Source organism: Natator depressus, chromosome 5 (genome assembly GCF_965152275.1).
Source record: "Natator depressus isolate rNatDep1 chromosome 5, rNatDep2.hap1, whole genome shotgun sequence".
Taxonomy (NCBI): Eukaryota; Metazoa; Chordata; order Testudines; family Cheloniidae; genus Natator; species Natator depressus.
In genome coordinates this window covers 13378859-13398940 of record NC_134238.1, presented here as the reverse complement: position 1 = coordinate 13398940, position 20082 = coordinate 13378859, and the positions used below count along the sequence as shown (strand labels likewise).

Below are 20082 nucleotides of genomic sequence, written 5' to 3'. Positions count from 1 at the left end.
TGCAACAATCTGCTACCTTAATTGGAGTTACCAAACTGTTCAGTTTAAACACAACACTGGATTACTTTTGATTACAAAATAAAACAAGTTTATTTAACTACAAACAGACTTTAAATGAATACAAGTATCAGAAAAGGTTACAAGAGACATAAAGATAAAGTATTTCTAGAAGCTAACAGTTAAACTAGACTTGGTTCAAGGTAAAATCCTTACCACATGCTCCCAGAAACATTGCTGACCAAATTCTGTGATCGTGTCCCCGCCCAAAGTCAAAAGGTTGGTTCCTTTGTCATCTTAGATGAAAGAAAGAGAGGAAGGGAGAGAAAGAAAAGATAGATAGAAATAACCTAGGGTGTTTTTGACCCTCACTTTTATAAGTCCAGTTACCCTTTGACATGCATTCTCCTAAGGATTACCCCTAGATAAAGTTCCTTCCCACTGTGAGGGTGGAGACATGAAGTCTTGTGGTGAAAGAAGTTTCATGCTGTTATTTGCTAAAGTGCAGATCAATCTGTTCCTACCCCCCCCCCCCGCTTTGTTGCCAAAGAATTGCCACTTGACAGGTGATGGCCAATCAACTATGACACCTGACTAGAGGTGTTAGCTTGTCCTTTGTCTCTGAGGAACCAGTTTACTCCCTCTTGCTGTCCCGAGGATCCTGATTACCTCAGTTTACATATAAGTAGTAAACACAAATTTCTGTGTTTAAGATAGACCTATTTAACAACTTCTGCCTAGTTGGGGCTACATGGGTTTAAACGTGCTATCATCATACAAGGGCATTCAGAACTTTACATATAATGTTGCTACATGCATTTCACCATTATAGTATTGACTAGTGAGTTATTAATTTTCAAATAATACCTCACAAGGCATATTTTGTACAAAGATTATTACAATAATGGGTAGGGTGTGAATACAGGAGTACATTCAGTCACAGCTGGTCACCTTCAGGCTCTAGCTTCCCCAGTCTCTCAAAATACACTCAGTTTTCCATGTTTTCCTTCTGAAATCCTACACTGAGCACACCTTCCCTAACTGAACTACACCGCTGCCTCCATCAGTTGAAATCCAGGTCACAAGGAATACCAAATACATGTCATCCTTGATTCCTGACAGACACATGGCCATTTGTACTATCTGGTGGACTGGGAAGGCTACAGCTGCAAAGAGCACACTTGGGAGTTTGTCTCCCATGACCACATCCCTGACCTGGTGGAAGAATTCCCTAAGGCTCACCCAGACAAGCCTTCGGCACCAGCCCAAAAAGGGGGATGATGAAAGAACCTGCAGGGCTGGACCCTGGGACAAAAGGGGTTCTGGGCTGCTGATACCTCTGCATCACCACTGAAGGTTTAGGGCGAGCTCCCATGGGAGGACCCAGTGAGATTAGGCTCAGCAGGAAGTACTGCCCAGCATGACCAAAGTGGTGGCTCCTCACAGCCCACTGATTGATCAGTACCAGTACTTAAACCAGGAAGCCACGAACACCACAGAATGCTTGCCTGGCTCTGCTCCAGACCCTGCTTCCAATAGACCCTAGATTCCAGCTTCTGACCCTGGTTTGTCCTCAGCTTTGCTCTTCGATTGCCATCTGTAACTAACTTCATGCCTGACCCTGCCCACCTCCTGATACCTGGCTCTCAGATTGCCATCTGGCCTGTATCGGACTCTGTCCTCCCAGTAACCTGACCCTGCCTCCCTCTTAATGCCTGAACCTCTGTCTGCCCTCTGACCTATCTTGGACTCTGACCTCTGGGTGCCTGACTCCCAACTTCTGCTCTGACCACTAGGTATGACCACCCTTGTTCTGGCTGTAAAACAGTCTTCTTTCCAGCTTTTACTGGCCAGCCTGGCTAGGACTCATCATGAAGATCAACTCAGTTGGTTCCTTTGTCTCCTAAGATGAAAGATAAAGATGGGAGTCATATCACCAAAGGGCTGTCTTTGTCTTACAAAACACGAAGGCCTTCTGTGGATTCAGTCTCCTGCGTCTCTCTGGGGTGCAGGAGTCATGTTAATTCTGTCCCTGGAGTTCAGGATCAGGATAACCCCAGCTGCTTTAGGTCAAAGCTTTTGTTTACTCCTAATATGTAAACTGAGGTAAACTCACATTCCTTTGTCTAGGACAGACGTGTTTATGACCTTTCCCTGGGCCAGGCTCTGTGGTCTTAAACATGTTCTAGTAACATCATACATAGGGAATTCGTAACTTCACCTATAATGTTAACACATGCATTTTACAAGGATATTAATAAAGTGTATTAGCTTTTATGTGATACCTCACAAGACATATTTTGTATAATTATTGCAGCAGTGAGAATACAAAGGTGCCTAGGGTCACAACTTTGTATTGGAAGGACTAGCTTACTCGGTCATGCAAGAAATTGCTTCTTAAGAAAATTAACCATTTTGAACCACTGCAAGACCAGACAACTCTTAAAGCAGAGTGACCAAAGTAAGGTTTCCCCTTAACTCGGGCAGGGAGTCAGTTCCATATTTACATATGTTCCTCAGCACAGATTCATATGAAAGTCCTGAATAGTATTAATACTTCACAATAAATATTTAAATGGTCCTGCTTATCCTAAAGTGCACTACAAAATATTTACATACATAATCACTCATTTGCAGCTACTTCTGTGTGAAGGAGCACTACACAGCATATTGTATAATGCACGCTAGCAAGAGGGGAAAGTTCGGCAAAGACACTCACGTTTTCCTTCTGATGAGATGTGTCAGAAGGTCTTCAGTGCCCACACAGACCAAATATGCTCTCAGTTTTTAAGATCTTACTGGAAAAAAATATAAACTGTAGGGAATGTATCTTAGAAAGAAGAGGTTGGCCAATCTATCTGGGATTTGAACCTGGAGCTACAGGAAGATCAGATATTTCTAAACCCAGACTTAGGCAATTAAGTTAGTAGCACCAGTTTCCACTAAAGTTTGGAAGGCATCTAAATGTGAACAGTATAACTCTGGCTCCCATTTGGTTAAAAAATAAATGTTATATTTATTTAACATCAATATATAATTTGTTGAACAAGTGATCCTACTTAGTATTTTTTGAATGCAGTGAAATCTGCCCTAAAGGATCACCCAAGGGCTTGCTTGTCTAATAGAGTCTGATCTTTAAGGACTTAATTTTCAAAGATGGGACTTCCTGCTGTGTGTAAACAATTGCATGTGTCTGATCTGCATGTGCAAATGCCACTTATGCACATACAAAACTGGTGTGAATAGCTAGACAAATGAATAGCTAGACTCTTAACTGGACATTGTGTGAACTGAAGTGGTATTTACTAGGGCTGTCGATTAATCGCTGTTAACTCACGCAATTCAAAAAAATTAATCATGATTAATCACACTGTTAAACAATAGAATGCCAATTGAAATTCATTAAATATTTTTGGATGTTTTTCTACATTTTCAAATATATACATTTACATTTCAATTACACAGACTACAAAGTGTGCAGTGCTTGATTTATATTAATTTTTATTACAAATATTTTCACTGTAAAATGATAAACAAAAGAAATAGTATTTTTCAATTCACCTCATACTAGTACTGTAGTACAATCTTTTTACCATTAAAGTGCAACTTACAAATGTTGTTTTTGAGTGCAGTTATGTAACACAAAAACTACAACAATGTAAAACTTTTGAACCTACAAGTCCACTCAGTCCTACTTCTTGTTCAGCCAATTGCTCAAACAAGGTTGTTTACATTTGCAAGAGAGAACGCTGCCCGCTTTTTGTTTACAATATCACCTGAAAGTGAGAACAGGCGTTCGCATGGCACTGTTGTAGCCGGTGTCGCAAGATATTTATGTGCCAGATTTGCTGAAGATTCATATGCCTCTTCATGCTTTGGCCACCGTTCCAGAGAACATGCTTCCATGCTGATGATGCTTGTTAAAAAAATATTGCGTTAATTAAATTTGTGACTGAACTCCTCGGTGGAGAATTGCATGTCTCCTGCTCTGTTTTACCCGCATTCTGCCACATATTTCATGTTATAGCAGTCTCGGATGATGACCCAGCACAGGTTGTTCGTTTTAAGAACACTTTCACTGCAAATTTGACAAAACGCAAAGATACCAATGTGAAATTTCTAAAGATAGCTACAGCACTCAACCCAAGATTTAAGAATCTGAAGTGCCTTCCAAAATCTGAGAGGGATGAGGTGTAGAGCATGCTTTCAGAAGTCTTAAAAGAGCACCATTCGGATGCAGAAACTACAGAATCCAAACCACCAAAAAAGAAAATCAACCTTCTGCTGGTGGCATTTGACTCAGCTGATTAAAATGAACATGCGTTGGTCTGCACTGCTTTGGATCATTATCGAGCAGAACTCGTCAGCATGGATGCATGTCCTCTGGAATGGTGGTTGAAGCATGAAGGTACATATCAATCTTTAGCACATCTGGCACGTAAATACCTTGGGACGCTGGCTACAACAGTACTATGGAAATGCCTGTTCTCACTTTCAGGTGACATTGAAAACATAAAGTGGGCAGCATTATCTCCTGCAAATGTAAACAAACTTGTTTGTCTGAGCGATTGGCTGAACAAGAAGGAAGAGTGAGTGGACTTCCAGGCTCTAAAGTTTTACATTGTTTTATTTTTGAATGCAGGTTTTTTTTGGTACATAATTCTACATTTGTAAGTTCAACTTTCATGATAAAGAGATTGCATTACAGTACTTGTATTTGGTGAATTGAAAAATACCATTTCTTTTGTTTTTTACAGTGCAAATATTTGTAATAAAAATAAATAAAAGTGAGCACTGTACACTTCGTATTCTGTGTTGTAATTGAAATCAATATATTTGAAAATGTAGAAAACATCCAAAAATATTTAAATAAGTGGTACTCAATTATTGTTTAACAGTGTGATTAATCGCAATTAATTTTTTTTGTAAATCGCTTGACAGCCCTAGTAGTTCCACATGGAAATTAGGTTTGTGTAAATGTTAATCTTTGATATCAGGTACAAAATTTGAACCAACTGTATACAAAACCTGGGGATATGTGGAAGTATTCACTTCAGATGGGGCTGTATTTACTATTAGAGGCGATTCTCAATGCAGGTTTCACTGTATAACATTTACTATAAATAAAATACCAGTGCTACAAAGCCTTAGGGACCAATCCCCCCCTTGTTCCTTAAAAGGCAAAAGGACACGATAAAACCATGACTTCTAGCACATTGCCACATTGTTCCCCCAGGAGGTGGGCCCTGTGGCAGAATGGATCTGGAAGAGGAAGTATCCAGCCAAAGTGGTAGAGAATAAATCTGCAGGAGATAAACCCACAAATCCTTGACCTATCCACGCTAGAACCTGCCCCATGCGTCCTTTAGTGCCAAAGCACTAATTCCTGCTGCATCTGTCCATTTGGAGTTCACAGACAAGCCACAGAGTTACCACTGTTCATAACAACTACTTATGATTTATCATTTTACGTCCTAATAGACATCAAAAAGGAATATGTATGTAGAAGGATAGTTCCCCTTTGTCTCCTGGATCTGTGCACTATCATAGCAACAACAGAAAGAAGAAAGGTACCAAAATGTGGTTTTGGGTGGTGTAACATAGTGCATAACCAGCCTTCCTCTCCTTGGTCAGATTAGAACTATTCCACTCCCCTCTACACTCTGCAGCATGGAGGGTGCCATATGCCTGTAGCAGGAAGAGAGCCTGAGACATTAGCCCAGATAAAAGGGCTTAAGTAGTGGTCAAAGCTTTGCTAATATAAAGCAAAGTCAGCAAGGTTGTAAAAGCAGGAGTCATGCTCTGCCTGTGTACATGCTCACAGAGCCTGGCAAGAACAGGACTGGTATTGCAAAAAACACACACATTCCTAAGAAAGGCTAGGCACAGCAAACTCACGCAAACACATTCCAGAAGGATGGTACAAGAACATCCCATACCAGGTATGTTATAAACACGCCCCCCAAAAAATAAAAGGAACACACTCTTAAAGATGAGGTCAGGATGACAATATAATGGATACAGATGTTTTGATCGAACCAGCATGTACAAGGTAACGAGTGGTAACAATCCACATCAGGGGGCAGTAACTAACCACGTCAGAGGGGCAATACATAACTTGTTTGTATTGGTCTATAAAATGGAGTCTCAGAGGGAATGTCTTTGGTCAGCCAACGGGGAATGGAAAGTCCCGCCATTCACTGAGCTGCGTCCATTGTCATGGGCATACATGTGCTAGTGTAACTCTAGACATTGATCTGGGGAGCTAAGACCATGCTTTGTCGACAATAAACCTGGCTGGGTGCCTTTGTACCTTAACGGACACTGTGGTCATTGAGCAATTCGCTCGAGGTCTGCTGTGTCAGCTACCTGCAGAGAGCTGGGATGCCACACAGAGAGAGAACACACATGCAGCCAAACATCTAACGACAATGCCATTCACCTTCTGACTTATGTATTTGAGATAATATGGCAGTTACCAGCTTTAAAATAAAGTGACTATCCCTCTGTTTGTTCCAGAAGGCTTTTATTAATCTGTAGAAAAACTGGGAGGCAAGGGAGGGGGTCATCACAGCTATCATATATTTTCCCTTGGAAGTTTGATTTAAGTGCAGAGCCATCTAGTGGAAAAGAGGGAAACATTTTTACATGAAATTTTCCCAGGATTTGAAAATTGTTTCTCATTTTACTTAAGTCATGGTGTATAAGCTTAATTTCAGATTTCTAAAGGGAGAAAGATGAGGCAGTTCAAGAAAGAGGCATTAAATTACAATCCAAGCTCTAACACTCCCTACTTCTGTTGCCTTGGGAAAGTTACAACTCCCTCTGCCTTAGTTTCCCTGTCCTTATTACAAGTACAATAATACTTTCCTATCTCCAAGTGGCAGTGTGAAGATTAATATTTTATAAAGCACTCTGAGGATGAAAAGGGCAGATTATTATTATTAAGTTCTAGTCTGGGATAATTTGCTTGTACAATCACAAGTGCATTGGCAGGGATGCTGAAAGAAGACGGATTAACTTTGTGGCATGTTCTCAGCAAATAAAAACAAACTTTGGCACAGGTGGGATGAGGGATTCTCTCACAGATAGTGTTTTGAAAATAATCTTAAAATCGGGGCCCTTTTACAATTCATCCTAGAAGACTTGTCTTTCTGTAATTACAGTTTGAGGGGTGGGAAAGGGGTTGGAGTTATTACTACTGAAGATGCCGGGGGTGGGAGGGATTGTGGTGCCCCCCACCCCCTTATATCCATTAGCCCAATGGTAGAGCACTTACCCAGGCTGTAGGAGACTCCGGTTCAAATCTCCACTCTATCTGACCCTAGGGCTCCCACCTCCCAGGAGAGTGCATTAACCACAGAGCTGTAGGGTATTCTGGGGGGATTTGTCTCAATCTCTCCTGCTGAAGTGGTTCCACTTGATAGAAACATTTAAATATTCACTGAGCCAGAGACAGCATGAACGACTCTACAACCTAGTGGTTAGCACATTCACACTGGAGACCTAAGTTCACTGCCCATTCCTGTGATGGCACCACCTTCTCCGCTGTGTCTTGTGCGGCGCGCGATCTGGTAGGCATGCTCTAAGGCTGTTTAAAGTACTGTTGCTCCCACTGTTGATAGCGATGGTAGGCCTTTTTGCCAAAAATTTCCCCATGAAGAAGCCTCCTAAAAATGAAAGGGTAGTTTAGTCTCCATGGCCCATTCATTGTCTGTCTTCTGGTGAAACTGACACTAAGAGTGCGACCTGTGATGGTTAATTTTGTGGTGTAGAAACCTGTCCACTGAGAAATCAGCTAAGGGCTTGTCTACACAAACAATTAATTTTTCAAGCTGGGTTGTGCATCTACCCAGCACTAGCCTGCTGTGGAGCAACTGTCCATGTGGACCCTCCTGAGGCACATTAACAGTCCATTAATGTTCTCTGACCTAGTCCCATTTCAACGAGGACTAGATCAAAGCGCATTAATGAACTATTAATGCATGTCAGCAGGGTCCTCACAGACAATCCACAACAGGGAAGTGAGGCATAGATTCACCCCGCCCCAGCTTTCTACAAAACTAAATGTTTGTGTAACAAGCCCTAAGACTACCGAATCATCTCACATAGGCCACCAATGAGCCAATCAGATGATAGCAACTTTCATTCACAATCAACCGAGGTTGGATCGGAACCAAAAATATAGAGATGTAAGCCTCTGATCCCAATCCTGTGACATGCTGATGAGCCCCACTGAAGTCAAGAGGAGTTGGAGCCATTGAAAACCTTACAGGATGGATCTTCTATTGCATAACAAATCTAATGAACCACTGAGTCACCCCACCCGGTATATTCCATACTAGCAGACAGCCTGAAAGCAAACTTTGACAAACTATCATCACACCAAGGACTTCAGCTCTGGTTAGCAAGGAAGTGGTAAAATCTAATACATATGTGAAAGAAAAGGAGCACTTACAAGTAAAAAGTTATTTAAAATTCAGTTTAGCTTCATAGTGATTTAGCCTTGCTGTTTAATTAGTATTTAGAATGGCATGTTGTTTATAGTCATTGGTATTTCAATAGATGTTTAAGTGTTTAAAGTTTAATAAGCTCCTATTCTTATAAGAACAAAAAATGTGCGTAATTACATTTTCAATTACTATAGAGAATTTTTTGGGTCCATGCAATTAATAAAAGCTTAAGGCACTTAAACATGATCTTGTTTTAAAAGCTAAATAGTTGAGCACTTCGCTAATTAGCTCCAACACTTAGTGTTTTTTTCTAAATTAACAAAATAAAAATGTCATGTATTCGTTTCTTTGTAGCTGTTAAAGACACATGAGTTTGTAAACCAGTTTACTTTTAAAACTGAACTGTTCCCATATTTAATTCCAAATCTTTTTTTTTTTTTTTTTTTTTTTTAAAAAAGGTACAGGTTATGGGTCAAATTAGTTTCTGGTGTAGCTCCACTGATTTCAGGGACTCCACATACACCAGGGATTAATTTAACTATAATTCTTCGTTATGATTTGATCCTAATTTTCTACATTATAATGTATATTACATATAAAAAATTAGAAGTACTTGTTGCAAAGTACTTCACTCAAAAGACAGAAAATCCCAGATATACACTTGCCCTTGACACTTTAATTCTGTGTCTGTGTGCATCCAACCTATGCACGGGTCTGGTGGATAAGGCACGGGTATGGTGAAAAAAATAGTACGTGATCTTGTAATTAAAGATTGTATCATAATGCATATACACAAAAGGACCTGAATTAAAGTCGCATGGACAACCATAAACCTGACATTTCATAATTTTCTAGTCCTTGACTTTCTAAATAAGACAAATAACTTTATTGTACCAGTCTATTTGTATAATGGTATAATTTCCAGCTCAGGTAGAGGTACACATGCTAGTTTTCATCATGCTAGAGCACTAAAAATGGCAGCGTTGCTGTGGACAAGCTGCCTGATTATTTACCGAGGAAGAGACTGTACCTGGCTGGCTATCCCATGCCACCACCTATACTACCGCAGCTATACTGCTATTTTTAGCACTCTACTTTGATCAAAGCTAGCTCATGTACATCTACCAGAGATGGAAATTACACCTCCAGATGCAGGGTACCTTTCATTAGCTAGTAGCAGGACAAAGCTGTTATCCCAGAGGCAGGACAGGCCACTGAGGACATACACTGGGTCCACAGGTGGAGCTAATCCTTGCCTGGCTCCTTTTCTGTTCTCTCCCCAGAGGGGTAGGGGGATCCTATCCCATATAGTGTCTCAAGAGCAGGGGAGGAAGAGAGGGGGAAGCTTGGCCCAGTTCTCTCCTTGCCCTGACAGGTATGAATGAGGCTGTAGCATAGAAGTTGAATCAAATATTCAATTGATTAAAAAATTATATTAAAGCTAACGTTAAATATATATATGTAATACATAGGCTGGGAAAAGAGTGTCTGTACATCTGGGTATAGTGCTTAGATTATCCACAAACATAGTTTTTAAAAGTCATATAATACATAAAGAACATGATCAGCAACAGCCCAAATTTAGTTGAATAGATTTAACAATACTGTTTAGATATTAGAATCAGATTACTCGAGTACATCACTCATGAAAAGCTGTACAGAGATTTGGTTGTGGAAAGCAAAATATACCAATGAGTGGGGATTGTCTCTCAGTAATTGAGAATTAGGTTGGTTGTCCATTTAGAAAATACAATCCATGAGGAAAGTATCTGTTACTTTCTTGACTGTGCTTCTTATCAGCGCTCCAGCTCATTGTATCAAATATTCGATTGATTATTATATTAAAGAACAGATTTAAAAAATTTATTTTAGCCAGCAGGTGGAGCTAAAGGGACAGGTTAAGGAATACAGTCTACTGAACTAGCTCTTACTGCACCGTCAAGAGCAAATAAAGAAGAAGGATGTCAAATATGCTGGACCACCTCAATTCAAGGCTTTAAAGTAAGTAAAGTCTTTAAAATAAAAAAAAAAATTGTATGTTTTGGTCAATATTTTAAGGTAGTTGTGATTTTAATTATTTTATAGAATTGCAAACATTTGCCATTGATTTTTTTTTAATGCCATTCCTAGGGATGCAAGAAACCACAAAAATCTGCAGAGGAAGATAAATGGAAAGAATTGCAGTCCAGAAATCTGAGCACAGGAGTGGGAAACAGGAACTCAGGACTGCTCTAAGTGTTCTGCAATTTTTTGCTGCCCAGGATGGAGAACATTTTCAGCACAAACACACACACACACACACACACACACACAGGATGATTAAAAGAACAACAACAACTCGGCCAATAAATAAATACATACCCCAACCAACACTGCCCAAGCAAAACAAAAATAAAACCCCCAAACCGACCCGGTGCACAGGAAACAAGCAAAACCCAAAAGAAAAGGATGGTGAAGCACCCCAGAAGTTGGCACCCAAAGCAATCATCCTGCCCGCCGACCCCTAAGGCTGGCCCTGTAGGAACACCTTTGGTCAAGTCTCTGAGAGACAGATTTTCAAAGGTATTTAGACACCTTAAATTAATTCAGAATTAAAATTCAAAATAAAATGATCTGGACAAACTGGAGAAATGGTCTGAAGTAAATCGGATGGAATTTAATAAGGACAAATGCAAAGTACTCCACTTAGGAAGGAATAATCACCTGCACACATACAAAATGGGAAATGACTGTCTAGGCAGGACTACTGCAGAAAGGGATCTGGAGGTCCTAGTTGATCACAAGCTAAATCTGAGTCAACAGTGTAACGCTGCTGCAGCAAAAAAAAGCAAACATCCTTCTGGGATATTTTAGCAGGAGCGTTGTAAGCAAGACACAAGAAGTAATTCTTCCGCTCTACTCCGCGCTGATTAGGCCTCAACTGAGGTATTGTGTCTAGTTCTGGGTGCCACATTTCAGAAAAGATGGGGACAAATTGGAGAAAGTCCAGAGAAGAGCAACAAAAACGATTAAAGCTCTAGAAAATGTGACCTATGAGGGAAGATTGAAAAAATTGGGTTTGTTCAGTCTGGAGAAGAACACACTGAGAAGGGACACCATAACAGTTTTCAAGTACATAAAAGGTTGTTACAAGGAGGAGGGAGAAAAATTGTTCTCAAACGTTAAGGACAGGACAAGAAGCAACAGGCTTAAATTGCAGCAAGGGCAGTTTAGGTTGGACATTAGGAAAAGCTTCCTAAGCCCGGGAATAAATTGCCTAGGGGGAGGTTATGGACTCTCCATCATTGGGGATTTTTAAGAGCAGGTTGGACAAACACCTGCCAGGGAGGGTCTAGATAATTCTTAGCCCTGCTGTGAGCGCAGGGGACTGGGCTAGGTGACCTCTCCAGGTCCCTTCCAGTCCAGTGAGTCTAAAGATAGAGAGAGGTGCCTCGTGGAATAATTTTCAAAAGCTCCTAGAAAAGGACAACCGGGAGCAAGGAGCGCAGAACGCCCAGCGCCTGCGCACTGACTGAACCCTCCCTCTCCGCGGAGCCCTCCTCCTGCCGGCAGGGTAGTCCCTCTTGCCCATGCGCAGTAATGGCGCCCGCAGCCGCCCGGTCTCCATAGTAACGGAGAAGCGCAGCGGCCTCTCTCCAGCACTCACCGCCTCCTTGGCCTGGTAGGCGGTCTTCAGCGTCTGGTAGGAAAGCTCCATGGGTGCGGGCTTTGCGGGGGAAGACCCACCTCGCTCACCGCACCGGCAGGAGGGTATAACCGGCTCGGAGACTTGGGGCAGGCACCCCACAGCGTCTCATCCACCCACCACACAGGGGGAGGGGCTGTCTGAGGAACTAGCTAATCAGCGGGCTCTGTCCGCAGCCCTAAGCCATCAGAGCCCCGGGAGGTGGAGACTGTCTATCTAAGTGTCCAATCAAAAGACGGGGCTGCTTAACGAACTGCCCAATCGCCATATAGGGAGCAGGGCCCGCCTGTGAAACTGTCCAATCACCACATAGGGCAGTGGCGAGGCCCCCCCCCTTTTTTTTAAACTCCTGAGCCAGTAAGCACGTGGTAGCGTGCTGAGAGCGTGGGTCGCGCTCCCTGCCCCCGCTGTTAAGGCGGGCGCCACCCCCCACCGTTAGCTCCTCGGCCTAGGCCCACTGTGAGCAGTAGAAGACACTCGTCGATACGTACCCACTCTGCCATTAGCTTCCCTCTCCTTGCCATAGGCGTATTGTGACCGGCACAGAACAACTGTCTATACATGCCCACCCTGCCATGAGTTCACCTTTGCCCAGGGCGCATGCTGAGCAGTGTAGGACCCCTGTCAACATGTTCCCACCCTGCTGTTAGCTCCCCTTATGGCAGGGCATGTTCTGAGGGCTAGGGAACACATCTCAGAAGGTGTTTCCCCCATGTTTCCATCCTCTGTCCATAGCAGGGTATATTCAGAAGGATATGGGATATCTCGGAGCATGCCCACCCTTACAAACCATGACTTGCACCTGATAAACCAGCTGTTGTTTGCCATCTGAGGAGGTGTGGAGCCAGAATGTTTAGTGGGTCCGGGAGGCATTTCGGATGGGAGGTAATATGTGGGGATGTGGTTGAGAAAGGTAGGAGTTTGTCAGAGGATAATATGAGGGATATAAATGGGGGGTGATGGGAGTGTGCCCCGATAGATGATACCTAGGGGGCACAGCAGCTGAATTGGTTTAGGACAGTGCAAGTAGGGATGACATGTAGCTGTCCAAAGATAATTGACCTTGGTGGGTGTGGATGCACTGAACCAACTGAATTTAAAACAAGTTCAATACAACTGGTGGCTTAATTAAAAATGACGGGTTTCAGAGTAGCAGCCATGTTAGTCTGTATTCGCAAAAAGAAAATGAGTACTTGTGGCTCCTTAGAGACTAACAAATTTATTTGAGCATAAGCTTTTGTGAGCTACAGCTCACTTCATCAAATGTTTCAAGTCGCTAGCATAGACAAGGTCCTGATGGTAAAGCCAATCCTAAATCTTTACTTTGCATCAGGTAAGACTGCTGCTTGGTAATTTAAAATCAAAACCACTATTTATAGAAAGACCTGGAGTTCTACTCACTGAATGCAGATTCTGAAACAATGACAGGAATTTCCAACAACTTTTAAAAAAGAAATCTTCAAAATACATTGTAACTATACCCATACTAAAAGCTATAGGTAAGATTGCAAAATGGTTTCAGTTATCCCGTTTCCATTAGATTCTGAAAAGTTTTCCTTTTGGGATGAAACTGCTCATATTTGGTCTCAGGCTAAAGGTTGGTTTTGTTTGTTCAGTAAGAGGTTAAAAAACTATATTCTCTTCCCATTAAAAAACATGAATCATGATTTTTTTATTATTAGCCAGAACTACAGCAAAAACTCCTAGAGTGTGAAAATTGCATGTATAAAATAGTACCTACTCAATAGTGCCTTTGCAAGTTGTAGAAAACAATGTTTGAAAAAGAATAAGATACCATATAGGCAACTAAGAAGAAATGTTTGAGTAGCAGCCATGTTAGTCTGTATTTGCAAAAAGAAAAGGAGTACTTGTGGCACCTTAGAGACTAACAAATTTATTTGAGCATAAGCTTTGGTAAGCAACAGCTCACTTCATTGGACGCATGCTCAAATAAATTTGTTAGTCTCTAAGGTGCCACAAGTACTCCTTTTTAGGAAGAAATGGGCATTTAAGGCTGGCTTGTTGAGCAGGCTTGTTTGCTTCTTTGTAATATCACTGCATATTTTCTCTCCACCCAGCTAGACAGATGTAGGGCTGCTAATAGGATTAAACTATATAAGATTGAGAATAGACTGCTAAGTGGTTTCAAAGCCCCTCTCCAAAAAACAAACCTTGACAACTGGGATAGGAAAAATTTCAGGAGTGAAAGTATTGTGGCTCTAGCAATTTTTATTTGGTTTTGGTGTATCTGTACGCTACAAATTCTGATGGTTTTTAAAGGCCCTGATCCTTTAAGCACATGAATAGTCCCATTTACTCTAATGGAACTGTATGGTTGCTTAAAGTAAAACACACATGTAAATATTTACAGGAGTGGGGCATACATTTCTTTCCCCTTCCATCATGAGACTAGGAGTCTCAGTGAAAATTAATATATTGCTATCCCTTTAATTCAGCCTACCAGAAAATATCTCCAATCAAGCAAACATGGGAACTCAACATTGCTCTCATTTCACACTAATGGGATGCGAGCCTGGAAGCATAATTGGAATCCCATGAATACTAACATTATACATAGGAATTTCTCTTTAAGAATGATGAAAATAAAAAAACCGAGCACAGCAGGTAAAAGGTAACAAAACTTACTCCGCTGCAACATTAAGGTTGTAAAGTTGAAATCAATACAGAAGTTAACATTAACGTGGTCCACATTGCACACCATGTATATTTTATTGTCTAAATCTAGTAAATAGGTATGCATTAAACTACACACTTAGCAGGAATGAAAATACATTGCAATGTAACTGAGTTAATATTCCTGGAGGAACCTTAACTTCTACATTTCCTTATTTTTCATTTTAGCTCTGAAGCCATAACCATTACTTTGCATTAAAATATTTTTTTGCATTTAATATAGCTTGCTCAATATATGTTTTAGATATGGTATTAGAACTAAGCCTATCCTTCCTCTTAACTCACCAAGTAAAAGCCTGTTTGTAAAGAAGCCAAAGCTAATGAGTGGTGTTTTGTAATTGGTGTATTGATCATGTCATGTCTATGCATGCATGTTAAAATTCCATCTTATAAATTTTGTTCCTTTAATGGTCAAAAATGGACTGCCACTAGAGCTGTTTGCTATTCCATTTGGTCCCCAGCAGGTGTATCTTCTTGGTGCAGAGACCATGCATCTTGGTGTGCCTCACTGGTGTGGTGTTTGGCATACTCCTAAGGGAGCTCAATGGTCGGGGTGGGGATGGGGTGATGGCTGCAAGAGAGTAAACATACTTTTCAAGGGGTGGGATAGCTCAGCGGTTTGAGCATTGGCCTGCTAAACCCAAGGTTGTGAGTTCAATCCTTGAGGGGGCCATTTAGGAATCTGGGGCAAAAATTGGAGATTGGCCCTGCTTTGAGCAGGGGGTTGGACTAGATGACCTCCTGAGGTCCCTTCCAACCCTGATATTCTATGATTCCATGAAAGTCTGTGCTTGATTTCAGTGGTTCCAGATCAACCCCAACACCTAGTGGTTCAGGATCCATGGAACCATGCAATAATGAAATATGGCATTCCATACAGCTAGGACTATCCTTAGGCTGCTTTCCTGGGATGGGAGAAGGGGGAATGCCCTGGTGTACTGGGCAGTATATTCCAATAGTATTGTGGTCCATGCACGGACAGCAGGACAAATAATGGGTGCATCCATGACCTGGAAACTGTGTTGATGTGACTGCTCACCATTAAAGCGCATGGTTGGCAGAATGGCATTGCACTCTCCTTGCTCACTATGGGCTGCTGTCAATACTTACATCTTGCACATGCCCAGTGGGTCACAGTACTAGCTCTCCCTCCCGATGAAAGACATCCCAGGCCTAGTGGAGCTAGCTACCTGTAGGTATTTTGGCAGCTAGTTGCTCTGGCACTTGGGAGTTAGGCACCTACGCGCTTTTGAAAATCCCACCGAGAGTCTACCTGCATCTTTAGGTGCTTTTGAAAATCTGGTCCTAATGCTCTCATGGAGGGAAGAACCATGAATAAATCATTAACAAAAAACTCTGCAAACTCACACACACACATAGCAAGTGAGGCTATTTCCTATGCTGTAAAATGTTTATAAAAACTCAAACCCCTATCTTGCAACTGGTTCTGCATGAGCTAGTCCCGCAGGCTCAGGGTTGCAGTGGGCAATTTAGTGGTTTACAAGGAAGTGGGCAATCAGGTAATCCAGGCCCTAAATCTAGGGTGGGTAGAGGGGAAAAACATACCAAACCATTTAATAGAAATATTTAAATTAATTTAATAATGATTAAACAATGTATTCCTTGACATTAAACATTCTCCTGTTGTGTTTGCAACCAGTACTTTGGAGCACTGTGCTAGTATATGCGAATAGGAAAGTAAAACAGGGCACACTTCTTTTTCAAAGCTAATCAAAGGACAAAAAGTAAGTAGTGAAGAGAATTTAGATTAACTTTCATTTTAAGCTGTTACTATTAGTACTATAACCAAGGAAGCATTGCTTTAACCGGATAACATGCCTTTAGAACTATATGGATTATTTTTATCAGCTGGTACAACAGATACAGGGTTGAGTTATACTGCTGCCTTCCATTTCTAAGCTTTGTTGTGCCAATCATCAGGCCTACAGGTCATTTCAGGAATAATGCGTAATGGGTGTCTTTCCAACAAAAATTAAGTTTTCTTCAGCTATAGGTAACGGAAAAATAAGGTTTACAACAGGCAGAGCACAAACTGAAACTATAGACAGTAGGCCTGATTCTCCACGAGGCTTGTGTAGTTGTTAACACCTGTGTAAAGAGGGTGTTAAATGCTACTAAATTAGAATTCTCCTCTCACTTTCATTGGAGTAAATATGTTACACTCTCTTTGCACAAGTGTAACAAGACAATGAATCTGACTCAGAACTTGCAGCTTAAAGGTTAAACATCGTGAACCCCATTCAGCCCTTACTTGTTTCAGCCTCAAAACACAGCCTATCCCTGCTGCTAGTTTGTATTCATCATCCATATACCTGCTACAAGTAAGGCTAAAGAACATAGGAATTTGTTGGGGTGTAATGCTAATAATTTGTTAGATGGCTGTGAGCAGCTGTGGCGTTTCTAACTGCCTGGCCCAGGGTTTAAACCCTGGCTTGCAGGCACCACCTAGGCTTTACTCATGCTATCAATATTTTGTTAGGCAACAAAGCTATACGAGAGTCAGTATTCACCAGCATGCATGGCAAATGACCTTGAAAAGATTATTATTAAGCTAATGATGTATTTCTCCATTAACAAGCCTATCCCTATGAGGGGAGAGAGCAGTCTACTTCTAGAGGATTAGCTCCCCAGTTTGAGCAGTGTTTGCATAGAAAACCCTGCAGTTCTGGCATCCTACTAGTAAGATGTACTGAGGGGCTGCTTTCCTGATGGCTACTTCACAGCAAGGCAAGGTGTCTGCTCCACAGATAGCTGCCCCCTCATCCAGCTCTGTGCCTTTCACTACAAAACAAGAGAGGGCAGAAGGAGGAAGTGTGGGAGATGCTCCTGGGGCAGGGGCTTCCAAGAGGCTGAGGAGAAGGAGGCGGTGGAAGAAGCTGCCAAGAAAAGTCACAGTTGAGGTAAGCATGTTTAAAGCTTAGATGAGGGGTTGGATCATGGGGGGGGGCTGAAGTCCTAGTAGGCTGCTGGGGGTGACAAAGGCTGAGGGTGGCTGAATATCTGATGGCTGGGGTATGCCTTTTTATGTGGGGAAGCTGAAAGGCAGGGGTTTGTCTGTATGCACAAGGGGTAGTTTGAAATTCTTTGGGGATGCTGAAGGGCTGATGCACTAGGAAGGGAAGGGGGACATCTCCCCCATTTGAGTGTAATTTTCTACTTCTGGGGGATGTCCCCCAATGCAACGAATTGAAAGATAGCCCCGGGGTAGGAAGAAAATGGGGCAAGATCCTGAGTGAAAGGAAGAATGTGAGGGGGTGGGTCCCTGAGAAGGTGGGAAGCAGGAAATGAGGAGGAAAGGGGGATGGCAGCTTTGGGGAAGGAAAAAGGGGAGATAGGGAGGAAGAGGATGGAAGGGGGAGAACACTTGTGAAAAGAAGAGAGTGGGACCTGGGGAGGGAAAGAACATTGCAGGAGGTGGTAAATTGGGAAGTCTTTGAAGAAAGGGAATAGAAAGGGCTGGGGAAGAAGACTGGAGAACAGAGGTGAGAGGGAGGAAGGGTTGAAAAGAAGAGTTAACAAGAGGGAAATGGAGTCAAAAGAAAAGTGGGAGACAGCAGACGGAAAGCAAGGTAGACTAACTTTATTTCTTATTGTCTTATAACATGTTAGATGTCAAAACATTCCAAAAACAGTCTGCTTGCTTATATAGGTCACCTGACATTGGGAAATGTGATTCTATAGGTTGCTGGGTGGATAGATGTGGCTGTGAATTGGAAGAGGATAGAGAAGCCTGGCATCCCTCTGTGTGAGGGAGAAAATATCATGCTTTGGTGTCTCTATGTCTCTGATTCTGTCTTGAATATGTTTCCATATGCAGCTGAAGGGAGAAATATGAGGTGCATTGTAGGGAATGGCAGGGAGGGTCTAACATAAGAATGGCCATATTCGGTGAGGTCAGTGGTCCATCTAGCCCAGTGGTTCCCAAACTTTAACAACCTGTGAACCCCTTTCACTAAAATGTCAAGTCTTGTGAACACCCTCCTAAAAATGAATATTTCCAGGAATTTTCTTCTTTACCTGAGTATAAATTATAAAAGCAGTGATCTTGGAAATATAAAATTTGCTTTTATGACATTTATTAATTATTTATCATTACAGTATTTTATTACATTATGAAAATGGCAACACTCTTCCAAGATCTCCCTTTCGTAGCTTGTATCACTTTGAATAAGCCTGTTATAAGACCAGGCTCCTATGTTTCATCAAGGAGTATCAGATATGAAACAGCATGAAGGTACTTAAGAAGCCAACTCAAAGAGTTCCTCCTACACAAGCATTCGGGTCTTGAGCAGTCAAGGCAAATAACGCATATTACAACAAAGCTTAAAGTTGTTCTTCATAATTAATTTTAAAAACCATACTAATTGCCCATTTAATTTGAAAAACAGCAAAAAATATCCATCTCCCTTTCCATTTCTTATAAGGAGTCTTGAAGTTTAAATCTCCTCAGTGTGATAGATATTCTTGCTTTGATCTGCTTAGCTCTTGGAAGTCCAGGGGCTCTGGGCTGCTGACCCCGGGCTGCCCGGGGTCCCTAGGGACAGCTCTGTCCATCATTAGGGAATTTTTCCCCGAGAACCCCTGTAACAGTTTGCAAATCCCAGTTTGGGAACCACTGATCTAGCCCAATATGCTGTACTCTGACAGTAACCAGTGCCCGATGCTTCAGAGGGAATGAACAGAACAGGGCAATTATCAAGTGATCCTTCCCCTCTCGTCCAGTCCCAGCTTCTGGCAGTCCGAGGTTTAGGGACACCCAGATCATGGGATTGCATCCCTGACTATCTTGGCTAATAGTCAGTGATGGACCTAACCTCCATGAATAAGATCTGGTTTGGTTGGTTGGGCTGCATGATGTGTGTGTAATGGTCTAACTGAACCTAACTTTTTGCACTAGAACTTATTCTAGTACAGAATTTCAGATGCTACATGGGTTTATTTAGTTTACTATCTTGAATTTTTGAGCCAGATTATGGTAGGTTGTACAGAAGGGATGGGACAAGGTCACCAGGAGCCTTCCTTCCCCTAGGCTAGCTGCAATGGGCTCGTCTTTGCTAAATAAGTAAATGAATGACTAAATCAGGTTGTGTTATGATAATCTTGAAGAGTTGTGACAACTTTGTTAAACATGAGTTTACAGTCAGTAGGCAGGACAAGTCATACCTAATCATGGTTTAACCTTGATGGAACCATGAGGTCCATCTGCAACAGCTGACATGGTGCTAAACACAA

The 20082-nt window shown here is 41.8% G+C and overlaps 1 protein-coding gene across 2 annotated transcripts in view; it reads right to left on the bottom strand.

Moving 5' to 3' along the window:
* KATNAL2 (katanin catalytic subunit A1 like 2) overlaps positions 1-12271 on the bottom strand; it is a 60103-nt gene extending 47832 nt beyond the window's left edge. For both annotated transcript variants that reach the window (XM_074952324.1, XM_074952325.1), the window contains exon 1: positions 12097-12271. In XM_074952324.1, the coding sequence (XP_074808425.1) occupies positions 12097-12147 (51 nt within the window). In that variant the 5' untranslated portion in view covers positions 12148-12271. The remainder of the gene's footprint in view (positions 1-12096) is intronic.
* Positions 12272-20082: the final 7811 nt, after the last annotated feature.